General features: G+C 42.1%; 1 protein-coding gene across 1 annotated transcript in view; it reads left to right on the forward strand.

Moving 5' to 3' along the window:
- Window positions 1-18,874, forward strand: part of Dnah11 (dynein axonemal heavy chain 11) — a 375,268-nt gene that overhangs the window by 241,715 nt on the left and 114,679 nt on the right. The window contains exons 54-55 of the mRNA XM_023709848.1: window positions 6,872-7,033; window positions 14,997-15,230. Coding sequence (XP_023565616.1) covers window positions 6,872-7,033; window positions 14,997-15,230 — 396 coding nt within the window. The remainder of the gene's footprint in view (window positions 1-6,871; window positions 7,034-14,996; window positions 15,231-18,874) is intronic.

Consider the following 18,874-nt stretch of genomic DNA (forward strand, 5'->3'; position numbering starts at 1 on the left):
TAGGTGGGGTGATCATTGAAGAAGATCTAAGGAAAATGACAAAATGAGACTAAAACAAGCTGGAGACTTCTCTAAGCTAGTCTCCTTTCTTGTAAGGAGTTTTAGTAAGATTCAGATCGGATTATTCTTGAAAAATACTGAGGTTTTTGAGAATGAAAGCAAACATAAGTGATGGATAGAAGCTTCTTTAGAAGCTTATAAATATGGGGGAAGGTTACTCCTACCTTAAACTTAGCTGCAGCAACTGGAAAACATACAGAATGATGGTAGCAATTCAGATTTCTATTACTGATTGGCTCCTGTTAGTGATATACAAATAAATATGTAGTTACTTTGGGATTGTATCTGAAAGAAATCGAAGCGTGTTACAGAGCACAGTGATATGGGAGTGGTTGCAAATGAGTCATAGCACCTGGGTGGGGAAAAGCAAAAAAGAGAAAGAAAGAAAGAAAGAAAAGAAAAGAAAAGAAAAGAAAAGAAAAGAAAAGAAAAGAAAAGAAAAGAAAATTCCATGGTGTGAGCTCCAAAAGCAGGTGCCCGACATCCAAATGTTACAGCTGCATGAAATACGTAGATGGTGATTCAGGGTTTGCATTTTACTCGTGAGAATTTGCTCTGAGAAAAGGGCACAGCTGCTTAAGGCGTTTTTAAGTTGCTCTGCTAACTTTCTGCCGTCTGCTATTGGAATCTGTTCATTTGCTATAACCAGGCACCTTGCTGAGGAGGCATGAATACTGGGGTGAATTAGGGTACCTAAAGGTAGATGACATCTGTTTAGATAAAGAAGGGCCTTCTTTATTCTCCAAGACTCCAAAGTCCAGTTATACTTCAAGGAAAAGAAGTCTTGGACTGAACTCTGCTGCGTGGAGCTTAGCTGTTCACAAGGAGGGACACACACACGCCTCATGACCTGTTCTGTCCTTTTTGGGATCTGACCAGCCCTTCCTTACTTCCATTTAGACAAATATAATAATGTTCCCATGATAGGAGTTGGCCAACCTTCTCATTGAAATCCTCTCAAAAGGCAGATTATTTTCTATAAACTGTTTACTACAATTGGTCAAACTCTAAAGTCTCAGGAGAGACTACCAATAGTATGATTACTAAGATATACCCAAATTCTTCTTGTTTGTTCCTGTGTCAGTAGAGGGGCTTGTACCATAGTTCTGTCTGTGATTTTATTCTTTAATTTTTTTTAAATGTTTGGTACTGCAGTTTGAACCCAGGGGCATTCATCCTGAGCCTATGTCCCCAGCCCTACTTAGTCTTTCCATTTTGAGACAGAGCTCACTAAGTTGCTGAGGCTCGAGTCAACCCTGGGTCCTCCTGCCTCAGCTTCCACAGTACTAGGATTATAGGCTTGTGTCCACTCTGCTGGCTACTTTAGATAGCTTAAACATATCTTTGTCATTGAAAAATCCCATGTAACATCTGTGATAGTGCTTGTCCAGCCTTTTTTTTTTTTTTTCAGTGTAGGGTTTACAGAGTCTCACTACATAGATCAGACTCATAGTGATTCTCCTGTTTTCAGCCTCCCAAGCTGTGGGATTACCAGTGCATGCCACAACGCTCAGTCTCAATTACCATCTCAGCGTGCCTCCAGTGGCACAACCAGCACTACATGCTGGGAATTGAACACCCCACCACTGCATCTGCCTAAGCAGGTGCTTTAATCTGCTGAGCTATCTGGCCAGCCCTGGCCAGCCATTTAGGTGAGAGAAAAAGTGAGCAAAGAGCTCCAGGCTGCTGGCTCTGCAGCATGGACCTGCATAAGAGACAGACTGTGACTGGCTGTCCCAGCCCATGGGTGCCTGCCCATTTACATGTACACCTCACTTAGTATTAACCACTTAGTATTAACCAAGTAAATTTTCACATGTATATCACATACATTGAAGTATTTTAAAGATTATAGGCATCATAACAGTTCTTTGCAATCATTTGGGTTTTTTTCTCATAAATCCTTTGCGATATTAATCTCTCCAAAATTCAGAAAATCTAATAGAAACTTTATCCTGAATGATTTTCATGCATAATAATGTTCTTTATGGAAACAACTGATATTTACTCTAGATTTTCTATAAAACTGAGCAAACAGTTTTAGGAAAGAAAGCCATGGTGGCGTGGTGGCATGTGCCTGTAATCCCAGTCCTTGAGAGCTGAGGCAGGAGAATTGCGGTGAGTCTGAGGCCAGCCTGAACTATAGAGTGAGTCCTTGTCTCAAAAGAAAAAAAAAATAATAACCCATAATTCCAGAGGTTAGCATTGACTTCCAGAAAATTCTCATATTAGACTACCTGTGAGGATAGCTGGATGGCTTAAGAAATGCTGTGTTCTCCAGCAAAACTAGAAATCGTTGGATTGAAAATTGGGCCGATGGTGTGATGCTGCTCCTTTCCCTCTTAGGAGCACTAATGAACAAGTGTATTTCTGTCATTTAGTTCACAGGCACTACTTTAGATGGTCTAATTTAACTTATTCATGATTATTTACTTAAAATCTCTAAGTTTTCCAGTTTACCCCTAGATGTACAGACCTATTTCACCAACTATAAAAATGGTGAATGAGAAAGTAAATGTTTCCCTTCCATATTCCTGTGGAAAATGGTCAACGGGATGGTCCCTGTGGTGGTCTGAATCACATGAAAGGTCTTTTTCTTTTTCTAATGTATTTAATACGGGGTCTCACTACACAGATCCTCCTGTTTTCAGCCTCCCAAGCGCTGGGATTACAGGCATGTGCCACCTGCAATGTCCAGTCTCAATTGCTGTCTCAGTGTGCCCAGGGGGCGGGGCCAGCAGGGCATGCCCGGGATCAAACCCCAGTCCCTGCATCTACCTAAGCAGGTGCTTTGATCCACAGAGCTATCTGGCTAGCCCTGAAAGTTCTTGAGAGACACAATTGCTGAGTCCTAGCCCCACACTTTCTAGGTGCTTAGATCTCGGGTGGGTCCAAGACATTGGGTTTCTACCCATCTCTCAGACTGTCTCTGAGAGCCACTGGTCTCCCTGGCTGAAGGCCACCCCATGTGAAATTTTAGTATGTTGTATGGATTCTTAAGCAGTAATGAATAATAGAAACTATCTTCAATTGCAGAAAAAAAATGTTAGTTTATAATTTTTATTTTATTGAAAAAGAAACAAGGTCAAAATTCCAAAATAATATGACAGTGGAGTAACAATGGCTAATATATTACATATTGTTTTCTTTAAAGTAGTTACTCAGTATGAGATGTCAGTGTTTGCTTGTCAAAACACTATCAGCATCAACCTGTTTTTTCAATGAGCTGAGAGAAATTAGGAGAGTTACTACACTATCTTTGATATATACGTACATTTTTTCTTTTGGTTCTCCCTTCCTCTTTTATTTCCCATTCCCACAAACCAGTTTTTCTTTCTTTTTGAAATAAAAAAAAGTTATTCTAATGATCATTCTATATTATTTTTCAATAAATACTGAAAGCATACCAATAAAATAACAGGAAACTTCCTACAGTTAAGCACAGTTTGAACACATTGTTCTCTAGAACATTCTTAAGTCCTGAAAGTATGCCAGACACAAGTGCAGACACAAATTACAGAAGTCATAGGAAGGCTTGGAATCTCAATACAAGATGCTTCTTTTCTTTGCCTTCGTTATACTTATGTGTAAATGAAGTTTATAAAATTGGTCATCAGTGAGCAAAGAGTTGGGTGTGGAACAGGGACTTCTTGGGAAAAACAGAGAAATACATATTCACGTGTGGGGTGGAAAGGCTAATAAAAGAAACTCAAAAATTGAGATATAAATGAAAGTTATGTATTGTAACGGAGGCTCCTTAACTTGCACATGGAATCTTTGAGCAATTATTTAGTTTGTAGTTAGAATTTCAAATACAACTAATAAATGATCGTCAGCCTCTGCATCATTCAAAAATAATCCCAACACTGGAGAATCTGAGGGAAGAGATTTATGGCCAACCTGAGCTACATAGTGAGTTCAAGGCCAGCCAGAATTACAGACAGAGACCTTGGCTTAAAAACAAACAAACAAAAAAAAGAATGGCCCCTACTTTATGCCTTACCAAAACTCAACTCAAAAATAAGTTAAACAGCCTGGCAAGCGCAAGGGCCTAAGTTCAATCTCTGGTTCCGCCAAAAAAAGAAAAGATTAAACATATAGACCTGAAGCTATACAACTGGAAGAAAACAGATGAAAATCATCCTAACTTTGGTCTTAATCGTGATTCCTTAGATAAGAGATCAAGCATTCAAGCAACAAAAACAGAAATAGGCAAGTGGGACTACATAAAGCTAAAGCCTTCTTCCCAAAAAGGCAGTACTCAACAGAGTGAAAAGTCACACTGTGGAATGGGAAAACATATTTTCAAGTCATATATTTAGTTAGGTGTTGATATCTGTGACGTACAGTGGTACCTCAGTAGATGAAGATAATTCCTTTCATGATATAGGTCAGAAGCAAATTGCTCAGGAGCCAAATCATATTCATTCATTAGTTCAATATTGACTTTATGGAGAAATCTGATTCATTGCTTGTCCAATTCAGTATCCAACTGGAATCATGGAAAGAATTCAGTTTGTGAACCGAAGTGCCACTGTGTAAGAAATGTCTGTGTTTCAGTGATACAAAACCAATCCAGTTTTTAAAATGTAGAGAGAACTGAAATAGCCATTTCTATAATGAAGACATACAAAAGGGCCAGCCAAGATAGCTCAGTGGACTAAGCACCTACTTAGGCAAACACAGGGACCAGGCTTTGATCACCAGTACCACATGCCATGCTGGCCCCACCCCAGAGCATGCTGAGCCGGCCACCAAGACTGGGGATGGTTGCATATACTTGTAATCCCAGTGCTGGGGAGGCTGAAAACAGGAGAATCATTATGAGTCCTAGCTATGTAGTAAAACCCTGTACCAAATAAATTTTTAAAAAGACATGTAAATGGCCAGCAGATATACAGAAAGATAAGCAACATCACTATCATTAGGGAAATTACAATCACCATTATTTTTTTAAATGGAAGATAACAAGTTTTGGCAAGGCTATGTAGAGAAATTGGAACACAATTTGTAAGTGTAAAATAGTGCCTCTGCTATGGAAACTATTACAGTAATTGCAGTAAAATTAAAAGTAGAAATACCATATGATCCAGCGGTCCCACTAGTGGGTGTACATCCGAAGGAAATGAAGTCAAGATCTTGAAGAGATAGCTGCATGCCCACATTTATTGAGGCCTCATTCACAATAGACAATACATGGAAGCAACCTAGAGGTTTGTCGACAGATGAATGGATTTTTAAAATGTCTACATACACAATGGAATGTTACTCAGTTTTTAAAAAGGAACTCTTGCTATTTGCCACAGCATACATAAACCTTGAGTACACATGCTAAGCTCAGAACAGAAAAAAAAAAACAGTGCTGTATGAATTCCTTGGTAGGTGGCATAGACTGCAATTAAATTCATAGAGACAAAAAGTAACATGGTGTTTGTCAGCAACTTGGGAAAAGGAGAAGTGGAGGGCAACTTTTAAGCAGTATAAAGTTCCAGTCATGCAAGATGAGAAAGTTCTAGAAATTTGCTGTATGTATTATACTGTACTATACCCTAAAAAAGTTTAAGATAGTAGATTTCATGTTATGTACTTTTTATTATAATAAATTTTAGATCTTAACATTTATCTAGCTTGGATTATCGAATATACATACTATATCAAACAACAGTAGAGACCTAGTAAATGAGATCCTTCATACTTTTGACATGGATATTTTAGGTGCCATAGGTAAAACAGAATCATATCCTTTGCAAAATGATCCAACTGCCTGATCTTTAGATGTTAGACAAAGCCACAGGACTTTCTTTTATATTAAGTCTGAGCTATTTTTACAGATAAGGTGGAATGATCAAAACATACAATGGATGTGGTCTTTACTGTAATAATTTTTAATTGAGTTACTCACCACCACTTTGGGTTTTGGTCACACTGCATAAGAAACCGACCCTCCCTGCAGACTGCCCCCACCTCATGTCTCTCCCGGGCTCCTTCCATCCCTAGGGACTTAGGAGAGAGGCAGAGGAGGGAACTCCTTGGACGCTTGTTTTTGAGCTTTGCCCAGGGCATGGGCTCTAAGAATCCTATGTGGTTTGGAGGCAACTCTCAGGAGGATGCAGAAGTGGAGTGTCATTGTAGGGTGCCATTGTCCTGCCTGACCAATGCCCCACGGACACCAGATACCAAGGAATGACTTAGTCTGGTTTGAATTAATTTCTAATTCATCAAATAGCTACAGAAAATTGAAGATTTACATCAGCTTCTCAGCAAGAGAATACTCAAACCAAAGGTTTTTATTACTTTAAAATCTAAAGTGAGAACTGAACCAGCTCTGTTTTAAGTGGAAACAGAAACATTTTCTATAATTATAAAAAATTGAGTTTTTTCCTTAAGTGTACTATCATGTAGTTTTGTGGAGCCTGATGAATTATAGAACGGAAGGAAACAGAAGAAAATGCTGGTATTATTGTATCATAGTGATTTATTTTTCTCTTCTGTTGCTACAGTGTTACTTGTGTAATAGAAATACGTAAAATCTTTACTGTTAATAATCATCACCAAACATGCTTACAAAAAAAGGAACAAATTTTAAGGGGCGCACACTGCAGAGTTTCCACCTGTCCAGTGAACCAGCCACTTCGGACAGGCCGGTACTTTGCCCCGCCGGGAGATTAATATTCCTTCCCCTGGGTGGTGCTCTGGGGTACTTTAATGTCACGGTTGGCTGTGCCCCTTTCTTTCATTGTCTACGACTGCAGTGTCACTCTTTGTTCACTCATCGGCCTCCTGTTTGTGCCCTGCCCCCATGTCTCCACAGATCATTTTGTGTTTCTCTCCGGTTGGCCACACGCTGCGAGTTAGAGCTCGGAAGTTCCCAGCCATAGTTAACTGCACGGCCATTGACTGGTTTCATGTGTGGCCCCAGGAGGCTCTGGTCTCGGTCAGCAGGAGGTTCATTGAGGAGACCGAAGGAATCAAGGTATGCTGTGTTGGCCTGTGTCTCCTCACAAACATAAGCGCAAGCATGCGCGCGCGCACACACACAGCCTAAAAATCCACAATAGGTGACCACTTTCTTATCAACAAGGAAAAAAAGCCCTCCTGTCAGGGGCTGTCCTTATTTGGTATTCTGCGGAATGGGAGGACCACCCTTTCCCAGCGCGTGGAGCTGGGTGTGCAAGGCCCTGTGCGCACACACAGCACGTGAGCACACTGTCACTCATGCACTAATCCCAAAAAGGCCAAAGCCTTTCTTTCCTTCAAACAGATAGATCTTACTGATCTAAATCTTACAAGTTGACAACTGAAAACCCCTAGCAAAAGTGTACAGGGCCATGTTTGCTTCCCAACCAAGCAAGGCAGTTCGCTGTGACTGTTCTCACTGCAGTACTGATGGCCGTGTCAGCGTGACAGTCACTAAGTCAAATTATTTTCTTGCTTATTTGTTTTATGATTTTAGGGTTATGGGTTATCTTGGTCATTCATGATGAAATTTGTGTTTCCAGTTACATTTTAAAATGGTTGGGTGTGGCTAGAAAGGTCTCAAGTTTATCCTTTATGGCTGAGTAGTACTGCATTGTATGAAAAAAGATCACGTGTTCTTTATCCATTCTTTGGCTGATGGGTGTGGATGCACCTTCAGACTATACTCTTTAAGTAAAATAGTCAGACACACATGTAAATATCACATTGCTTCTCTGGTGTGAAAAAACAAAAGTGTAAATAAAGTCCAAAATATGTGACACTGGCACATTTGAAGAAAATGTTTAAATAGAAAGGGGGAATGAAGGAGGAAAGGTGGGAAGAGACAAGAACAGAAAAGAAAAATGAAAACAAATTTTTATAAAGAAGAAGCTAAAAGGATTGAAAGCAGGGGAGAGGGCTGGAGGGAAGAAGAAGCAAGACAGACCGTGTACAGGTCCACATTCCCTGTGATAGATGCCATCACTGTTGATATCTAACATGTATCAATAAACAACTAATTTTTAAAAATGATTTTATGAAGGGAAATGAATCTATTAGGCATTTGAACCCAGAGAGAAAGGGGAGGTAAGTATAAAGCCATTCATTAGATTGCCTAGATAGGAAGCTCTAGCCAGGCGTGGTGGCACAGGCCTGTAATGTCAGCACTTGAGAGGCTGAGACAGGACGATTGCTTGCAATTTCAAGGCCAGCCTGGGTTACAGAGTAAGTTCAAGGCCAGCCTGAACTACATAGCAAGACCTTGTCTCAAAAAAATTATTTTTTAAATTTTGTGTCTAACATCTTTCTGATTAGATACATCAGAAAGTCAGAGACAGTGGCCATTTCCCAGAGAGCTTTGCCCTTTTGCTTCTCTGGGTAATGAGGAGCAGGCTACCAAGGACAGGCTCAGTGGTGAAAGTGACTCAGAGCTGGAAACAACGGAGGCCCTATAAGAGTGAGGTTTGCTCCCAGGTTGATCCTGAGCAGCTATTGTCACCTTCCTTGCCCCAAAAGCATTAACTGCTGCCTTTCCAAAGCAAGTGTTGAACATTTTGTCAAAATTATAACATCTCTCTGTGATCGTGTGATCATATATTTAGTTTTTCTATGTAGCTAGATTTATTGCTTATATGCTTTTTACATTTTTTAAAAAAGCAGCTACATAGATAAACAGGCAGGTAGTCTCTTAAACCAACAGAATTTGTAGAAGGAAACTTCTTGTCCTTTGGTCTTTTTTTAGAATGCCTGTTCATCTCATTACATAGTGCTGAGTTGTCAGGGAAGACCTGTCTGGCAACATTCGCCTGGGAAGATGCAGTTAGGATAGAGATTCTAGTTATCCAACTATTTCCTCTCTCCTCCCCTTCACCACACTCAAATGTGAAATATTTTCATTAATGATTGAAAACAGAGATCTGTTCTAAATACTTTGAAATCTTGAAATCCCATTAAATATGACACATATTGGTCAGGATTATTAATACAAGCTTCTTAGACCATCGATAGGTTCACTGCCCTGCCGTAAAGGAAATGGTGTTCTACCTTAGGAGGCATCCATGTTTGTCTTTTGATAGCAGAGTTCTGTTTTATCTTGTTTCTTACCAGACAGATTTAATAAAGAACTTGAAAGGACCACCGCCCCTTGTTCATGAATGTTATTGTGTCAAAAAACAGGAAACCACAGCTAGTAGGATGGCTGAAGCTCCTATTGGGTGCAGGCATTAAGCTCCTGTCTCTGCTGCTCTGCGCAGGCTTTCTCCTGTCCTTTCAGGCTGCAGCAACTTTGTGGTGGCAGTGACCATTGACACCTGCTGGAGGTGGCAGGGTTTGCATCTCTTGAGGTCCGGAAGGCCCTCGGCAGGTGCTAAGCTCCGTCCGTCCCATGGTGTCATGACGCCTCCTATAGGATTCCAAGTGGCAAATAAGAATTTTAAAAGCACTTTCCGCTTTCTATCAAGCTGAATTATGCCTCGAAACAAATTAGCCAGATGATTTCATTTCAGTGCAAGGTGCTTATTTCACTTTCCCACCTTCCTAATTTGTTACTCAGGAGCAATAATTATAATTCAGACTGCAGTGTGTCCACGTACTATGAAAAACACATGGTGTCTTTTCTGTAGAGGTCAAAAGCAGCTTTTAAATTTTTTGAATGAGCACTAATTTGATCACTTTCTTAGTTTTAATTTCCATCCTTAAGACTGAAAGTTATCGGCATAATTTAGGCACTTCTTAATTATTGACCTCATTTGACAAGTGTGTGGTACTTACACAAGGTGACCCCCTTTCACCACACAGAAAAGATTCATTAACGCTGGTGGCTTTGTGTATGTTGACATGTAATTTTCAAGCAGTACACACTAAGCACCCAGGGATGTAGGCTGACTGCATCTAAATAAATGTTTGTGCTGTTTTTCTGTTACCTGATAACTGAACTAAATGACAGTTGACAAAAAAATGACACAAACAATTTGACACTTAGTATCTCTGGGCATTTATCCGAACGCTGTGTCAACACACACTACTTCTCAAAGGGAGATTTGGAAATGGAAAGCAGGGGTTGGTGAGAGGAGGGAGAGGAGGAAAGACCTCCTCCGGTCCCTGAGGACAGAGCTGAAATGCCGAGGGGAGCACTTCGGAGAGGCGATCAAGCTGAGGCCCGCCAGATGAAAGCGTGGGTTCCAGGGAAGTCCGCGCCAAATCAAAGAAGCAACAGACCATGGGGCATTAAAAGAAAAGCAACCATTTGGCTTTTTAAGGGAAGTTGAGCAAGAGACACACTCAAAAATAGGGCCAAGGGCTGGTCAGGTAGCTCAGCGGACTAAAGCACCTGCTTAGGCAGGTGCAGGGACTGGGTTTGTCCCACTCATGCCAAGCTGGCCATGCCCCCAGGGCATACTGAGACAGCGAATGAGACTGGTTGTGGTGGCACACGCCTATAATCCCAGCACTTGGGAGCTGAAAATAGGATCACTACAAGTCCAGTCTGTGTCATGAGACCCTGTAGACCCTGTTATTCAATAGAAATTTAAAATAAGAGCTTGTCTAACTGAGGATGAAGCATGAATGTGGGAAGGTACAGAGATCAGGGCTGGAAAAAAAAAAGATTGGGGCTGGATGTAGATGCCCATCATTCTTGGGCTGCACCTCTTCAGGACTTGTTACAGAATTTAGCAATGAATGGCTTCACTAGCTGTTTTCTAAAACCAGTTGTGGCAAATGTCCACTCAAAAAGGAAAGTTACTTTCTTGCTGGAGAGCTTTATTTTTCTAGTGGCCTGTAGGTTCTTTTTAAAAATACTGTACCAAACGGGAGGCGTATTGCCATTTTCTTTGTGATGATGATGTATATTAATTACTTTTAACATTATTTTTTTCTTTAAAAATATGAATTTGCAATATTTGATATAAATGAAAAAGTTTAAAAATAGGTTTATTGTATAGAAAGCCTATGAATTTTGGGAAAACATCATCAAAGAAAGGCTGAATCCATTCTGAAATAGTGAAACAAAATCAAATCCAACCAAATTCATCTTGAGGGGCTGGGGAGATGGCTCAGTAGAACAAGCGCTTGATGGCAAGCACAAGGGCCTGAGTTAAATCCCTGGTACCACAAAAAAAAAAAAAAAAAAAAAAAATCATCTTGAACCTTCTTCAGTCTAACCCTGGCTTAAGCCTATCTTCAAAAGGATGAAGACCTGGTGGCACACTCCTGTCCTCCCAGCACTCGGGAGGCTGAGGCAGGAGGATCATTGTGACCTCAAGTCTAGCCTAGGCTATAAAGTGAACACAAGACCAGCCTGAACGGCACAGCAAGGCGTTGTCTCAAAGACCAAAGGGGGAGTTTGTGAATAACAGCCCAGGTAACCCCAAACACACTCTCCTTTTGCCCTCTTTCTTTTTATCCAGGTACCCCAATGTCTGTCCGTCACATACCCTTGCTTTGTCCATGTTAATCATATTTAGAATGAAGTTACAAAAGGAATAAAATGTTATCTCCCAGGGCTTTTGCTTTGTAAGTGTTAGAAATCACCTCTACCATGAAAGCAGGGTCTGGTTTCCACGGTGGCCCAGGAACCTGGTTGCCATTGAGCTGAATGTTACATTGACCCCGTGGAGCCATCGCTACTCACAGCTGCAGTTCTGTGAGTTTTCTGGAGGTTCAGGCCTCACCAGAACCAGCTAAACCACGCCCTGCCCTGCACTCTTTCTCTAAAGGCATAGCTGGGTTTCCATTGGCCTCCTTGCCCCTCATGGGGTCCCCCTGTCACTGCTTTCTGTGAATGTCCCACAGAGGGCCCCCAGGCGACCCCCTCCCTTGTGACTGGAAAGGCTCTTCTGGAAGATCCTTGCCTTACACTGAGCTCGAGGGCACCAGCACACTCATCACAAATTGCTTTCACCAATCAAAGTAGCAACCGGAAACAAAAACCAGAATGCAATTTAGAAGAATTTCTGCTGTGGTAAACGCCTGCTGCTGCTGCTGTGTGCATGGCAGTCTCCCTGAGGCGCTGGTGCTGCCCCCTGAGCACAAGCAGTGCCTGCCCTGTGTGCCAAGGTGGCCTCCTCAGGCAGAGGAATGCTAGCTGCCTGCTAGCAGGTGAGGAGGCAGGTCTTGGAGCAGCAGGACCCCCCGCTATGGACACCAGCACCCTGTCTTCCTCGCGCCTCTTGACTCTTACATTATTGGTTGACTATTTTGAACCAAGGAAAGGAAGTAAAGAGACAAAAAGAAATTGTGTGGGTAGGAGGAAGCATAGGTGATGTAGTGATTCATCTGACTTTTCTTAGTGTATTGAGACCTAGGATCAAACTGCATCTTTGGCCAAGTTCAGACTCTCTTTTCTGGGTGGATAATGGCTATGAGGAGGTACCACAGTGAAATGCTGCTCAATGTCTGCAGTATTAACTTGATAGAATAAACCATCCTACCATCACAGTGTCTGGTGAATATATTCTTTTTTACCAACCATGAAATAATTTTTGTAACTCAGCAGTTTGGCACTTCTTATTGTAGGCATATGACATCCTTTGTGACAAAATTGTCCCAAGCTTAACCATGAAGAAGTTCATCTTCCCCTTTTCTTTTGGCCTTTCCTTCTCCTCTACGTTTCAACACAAACTCTTCAAATGCACAAGATACTTGGTTTAGTGCTGGTGTCGACAGTAGTCTACACCCAGCATTTGGTGTGGCAGTAACTGTGACTGCCCAGGAACTGTCATACCACGCAGCAGAGAGTTGTTTATGTTTCTGTATTTACAGTGAGCCAACCAAGCGAGTAAAAATTAAACACTTCTTTCTTAATGTGGGAAAAAAAAAAAGCAGTTTCATCTTTGCATTTCATTATGCAGTGGCAACAGTGTTCTCTTCCAAAGCATCCTAGTAGGGAACATTGGGTTGATAAGCTGTCTGCTGTTGGCACTCTGATTTCTAGTTTTGCCGTCACCACAACTGGCTGCAAAATGACTGCGAGTAGCATGAACTGGTTCTCATGGAGGAGCAAGTCCAGCAGGAACGACGTTCTTCCCTGGCTTCTCTTGGAGCACAAAACACAGCCCTGGTTGCCATCGCTGCTGCTGCACTGGCAGCCACCCCTCTCCACTTCCCCCCTCAAAAGAAAACTGGAGATAAATGAATGGCAGAATAAATAATTTATGCTAATGAAATTACTGCAATTAGTAGTTCTACAATGACCCTTTTAAAAGCCACAGCTGTTAATGTCAGGAAGTGCTGTCACTACTGACCTTATCATAAGAGAAAGTGACAAATTGAGAATGCAGGGAAGACCAGTCATCAAAGAGGTCTGTTCTGGAACGATTAGAGTTTTCTGAAAAACAGTGTGAATTACAACCAGCTGCTCCCAAGCTCGGGAGTCTCCCATGCTGTGCCATTTTGTTAAGCCCGATAACAATAGTTATTTTGCCCCATTGAGACAAGTTGTCTCGGGCCACTTCCAGCTCCACCGGAAGCCACTCTTTCCATCGGAGATTTACAAATGAAACTGTTGTTAAAGAGAGCTTGCGAGACCACGAGAAGCCTCCTCATAAGGATCATGGCTGGGCAGAAGCCAGGGCATTTTTTTTTTTCTGTAAGGAGGTTATACTTGGCTGAGGAAGTAATTATCTGTATTGCAGAACGATACGTGTGCACTTTTGGTTACCCTCAGAACAAGACAGGACAGCGTTGCATGTCTGCCCCTGTTTCTAGTGAAGCCAGGCTTGCTTAAAAATGTTCCCAAGGGAGTATGACTCAAGTGCAGTTTATCTAAACTTTCTTGTAAATTTTATTTTTCTGAGTCCTTTATTTGACAACACATACGAATCTTGAATCATTAGGAACAAAGATGATTTAAGATGTGTACCTGTGACTTTTCTATGTCACTTTCCCTTCAAAAACACATTTCACTTACTAGAGAGGTAGATATTTAATATGCAGAGTAAGTCAATATTTGCCAGTTTTATATCCACTCAGCAGTTTGTCCCAAGGTTGGAAAGCGATGTGTTTAAAGGTGTTGCCCAGGAGCAGCTAGTGGATCTTCACTCATAAGAATTGGCCTGTCTGGCCTCATGCCCCTGGATGCGGTATTGATGGTACAAGTCTGAAGCACTTAACTGCCTCACCAGACACTTGGGTGCAATTTTCCCAAAGATATCTGAGCATTATTGACAACACTTTGGTAAATTATGTGTGACTTTCCTAAGAGTTGGTGTAGCTCATTTAATTCATATTAATTGATTTTTAGGCTCCCCTTGATTAATTGAACCTGGTTAATCTTGTACAGAATGCAATAAATAATCATTAAAATGAGGGAGATGTGACTCCACAAATTAGAAAGTTAACTACTACGGAAGTCACAGAGGACACAATATAGGGAACGGAGAGCAGTGCCCTTCAGGAAGTCTCCAACAGAGTTATTCAGTTCCATGTATATCTCTGTATTTCCAAGTGAAAATTGAAATTATCATTATATTCTTTTCTTCTAGTAGTGACTTTTGTAACTTACCCACTCAATTTATTTTTGTTCGAGTTTTCTTCAGACTCTTGCTTTTCAGCTTCAGCAATTTTTCCATCACTTTGGAGAATTATTCTCCTTGTCTAATATTTCACTGGAAGGCAACGCCAAAAAGCTGCTCTTTAGACTACTGTGTCCACTTTCTCGTTCACACACTTGATAAAGAAAAAGCAAGTTGCAAAGAGCTGTGCTTGTATTATATGTTGGCTTTTGAGTTTGCTATGTGGAACGCATAAAAATCCTTTGTCCTACTTGGCAAGAAGATGGTTAGGAGAGCTGAATGCTCTATTGTAGTCTCTGTGATCCTCTGCATATTGCGTAAAGATTAAGTGAATTTTCCTAACTTGTACTATAATTTGTTCTGGCTTTTAAGGGGGAAATGGTGTGCAATCTTATTATTTTTTTCTTCTACTTTAGATTTTTTTACCTTAAGAAGATTTTACTAAAATTGCAATCTGTGTATCTTCAGGCAGAGCACAAAGATTCAGTTAGCCTCTTCATGGCTCACGTCCACACCAGTGTAAATGCAATGAGCACCAGGTATTACCAGAACGAGAGAAGATATAACTACACCACTCCAAAGAGTTTCCTAGAGCAGATATCACTGTTTAAGAACCTGTTGAAGAAGAAACAAAAAGAGGTGGCTCAGAAAAAAGAGCACTTAATGAATGGGATCCAGAAGCTCAAAACCACTGCCTCTCAGGTATGACTCAGTGTGCTCTACTGAGTGTGATCCGTGCCATTTTGTAGAAAATTGGGAAAATTTGAAGCGCTGCATATGCATTATATAAGATGCCTACTGTAACAGTTGAAGTTTGAGGACCCAAGCAACACACCCTACTGCTTTTCTAAACCTGGAAAGGTCTGATCAGTTACTTTTCCCAGATGATGCAGGGAGAAACCATCTCTTCTTGCCTAAACACACGCGAGGCAGTGTAGGGGTGTTAAAGGGGCAGACACAACTTACTCCCCTCTCCTGTTTCAGCTTCTTTGGTGCCAAGGGTTTAGGGTCAGGAATTGGGCCATCCTGGGATAAGGTCATGTCCCTGTTGTTCTCTCATACCACACCCCTAGCAAGGGTATCATTACCTGGCTAACAGCCTTGATGAGGTTCCCAAGTACAGCACTTTTCTTCAACTTTATGTCTGATGAGCTCTTTTCAGCCTGCAGCTCTCCTAGATAAAGTCAGCCAGTAATGCTGGCTCCAAGGGAAGACAAGAGAGGACTCCATCTGTAACTGGCAGGCGTTAACTCAGAGGATTCCTGCAGGATGCTCATCTCGTGAAACCCAAACAAGTTTATAGAGTAGGTCTTACTCCTGCAGTTTCCTACATGGGGCTTAGTGAGTTCAAGGCCTGAGGGCCAGGGAGGCTGGGGTTGGAACCAGACCTGTGTTACTCTGATGCTCCTGTGTCGCCCATGGTAGCATGTGGTCTCTGTGTGGCTTGAGAGGCCGTGCAGACTTTAGAGAGGAACGTGGCAGCTGGACCCTGAGCTGCAGTAAGTTCTCACTGATGGTCATGTCAAGGCCACAAATACTGTTTTTCCAGGTTTTGTTATCAAGTCCGACTCCCATATGCTTTTTAAGGGACAATTTTTCTAAGGCCAGTTCTTCTCTAAGAAGGTTGAGCGGTCTTCAATGCCGAAGCTAGAACGAAGTATGGTTTCCTTTTCTCTTTAATGTTCTGGCCATGTTTTCTGGTTCTTCTGGCCCTCTGTAAGCCAAAGCACTGGCCCAGCTCTCTCTTCCTGAGTTCCACACTTCAGGAACAGCTCCTTGTTGAAGGATTGTGGTGTGTATTGAGCCGTGAACAGGTAGGTCATGATTAGGAAAGAGAAACCAGAATGAGGCGGCTTTCACGCCAGTTGGACCAAGCGATATAAAGAAAAGCTGCCGAGACCGCTCCGTGAGCACAGTTTTATTTGTGCGTCTGCTCCCTCCACTTGCATGAGTACCTTTCTTTACTTTTCCTTGTTACACACAGCTTAGCTTGCTTTGCTTCTCATAGTTCTACTCTTTTCCTTTTTTGCCTCTTCCCCATCTCACCTGTTCCCTCACTTCAACCAGTAGCCTTTTCCCTAGTGAAGATTTTCCCAGGGGGCCTATGGAGCTGACATGCTGAGCTAAGAAGGCCAGAAAGCTCTGTGTTGAGTTAATTCATGTCCCTTTGTGTCATGTCTCAACCTAAGGAAATGAGTGCTGTCAGCAAAGCTGAGCCGTTGGCACTGGCAAGGAAGCCTTAGCAAAAACAAAACCATGCCTCTGCCACCCTTCAGGAGTTGTCTCCCCAAATGGCAGAGCTAATAGGCAAGGGAAGTAGCAGCCTGGGTCATCCCAGGGGTAGCAACTGCTCCACCACAGGGAGGAGAAGAGAGAGCCTGCTCACCCGAGTGGTGCATCACTGAGTCAGAGTCTCAGGGAGAGGAAGAAGCAGGAGGTGACTCAGTGGACCTTGCAGACACAGGAAGCCATGGTGGATGAAATGCAGGCAGCTTCTCTTCATCAGGTATCTGGATATGGAATGCTTTCTCTGTCAGAGGAGTGGGTTAGATATTTAATAGCCACCTGACTATTCTAGAAAAATTAATTTATTATGAAAAGTAAGTGTGGTTTCCTGCGTAGGAGCTGGAGAGCCTCAGAATATAGGGTCAAGCTATTTGGGGAGCAAAGCACCTATGTCTTGGAGCCCGTGTCCTCCATGGTCCGCTGCTGCAAGCAGTCCCACAGAGATGGACGTCTGCGCCGTTAGAGATGTATCTAACTCTTAACAATGTGTGCTCATTAAAGTACAGCTACAGAGCCCGTTGCAGCCATACCACTCCCTCTAAACGGCATCTTTCGTCATTGCAGAGCCATAGTGATGTTTTCCACTGGTAAAACCTCCTGTCCAGGGCCGAAGTCACTTGGTATATTTCAGAGCTAACTGCTCCCTTAGAAACTGAAGTTAGGGCTTGGAATAACATTATTCTCCCTAGAGCAGTGGTGGCGAACCCGTGGCACTCACGCCGCAGCGGACTGTTCGTTCTCTCTGAAAGATTTGAAAGACTCGCCACCACTGCTCTAGGTTCATAGATGGGTCTGGGCTGTGGCCAGGAATTAGACTAGTTTCGGGGGCCAAAAAGAACACAGAAACAAATGTCACTCTGTCCCTGTGTTATCCTAAGTACATAGAAAGGCCAAAATAATTAAGGATTAAACTAAGAGAGTACAAATACCAACCATAGTAGTAGTAATCAACTTTTTAGAGAGTAAATTATTATATTAGGGTGGAGTTTATAAGCCTTATTAGATACATCAGTGGGATAGTTGACCAAATGAAACTATTGAAGTACTTTTCACAACTGAGTCAAAATAAATGGTTATGCCTGTGTGTGGTGGTACATACATAAAATCCCAGCACTTGGGGAGGCAGAAGCAAGAGGTGTACAAGTTCAAGGGTAGCCCAGGCAATTTAGTGCCTCAGTGAGGCCCTATATCAAAATAAAACATATAATTAGTAAAGGGCGAAGGACATAGGTCAGTACAGAGGGCCTGGGTTCAATCCTCAGAATCATCAGGAAAAAAAGTTATGATTGTTCTTTTTGTCTGGTATTTAAACTTATAATATATATATTTCTGGAAAATGAGTAGAGAGTTAATTATCATGCTTTTACATGTTTCTGAAAATACAGACATAGTTTTTCTTTAGCCCTTCATTTCTGCTTTGATTTACATGATGTTCAAACTCAGAAACCAAACATGGTGATACCTTCTGATGCTCAGGAGGTCACAGCTAAGGACAAAAAGAAAGCAGAATCTTTGCTTTGCACTGATGCCCTTCTTGATGCTACAGAAAGGCTCCGGCTCCAACGCTGGGTGAGGCGGCTCAGTAGTGGCCAGGCCACGCCACTGGTGTGGTCTGGTCTTCTGCCCACACCCTGCTGAGGGTCTACAAGGCACATGTAGTTTGCCTTTGCTTCTGGGTAGTGTGTGCGGGATTGCATCCACGGTCCTAAATTAAATGCCCTGGAAGGTAAGAACAATGACAGCGAACCATTTCATCAAATACGGCAAAGGCGGGACCCATTGGTGGGCATTTCTCCATGCAACCAGTTAACCTGCAGACAGAATGGGAGAATTCATGTCTTCCACTTATCTGAAGGCTTCGGCAGTTTCCTGTTGGTGAGTGCAAGTTATGGCTCTCCAGCTTGTCACCGAGCCTGCCTTCCCATGTCCTCTGTTTGTGAGCCCAACCTGCCTAGAACCAGAAAAGCATGAGGGATTGGGTGGCATTAGCTTGACCAGAGAACTCCCTTGGGGTTTCCTTGGGGGCACAAATTGAGTAAGCCAAACCAAATTTATGCTTA

Source organism: Octodon degus, unplaced genomic scaffold (genome assembly GCF_000260255.1).
Source record: "Octodon degus isolate 3935 unplaced genomic scaffold, OctDeg1.0 scaffold00015, whole genome shotgun sequence".
Taxonomy (NCBI): Eukaryota; Metazoa; Chordata; class Mammalia; order Rodentia; family Octodontidae; genus Octodon; species Octodon degus.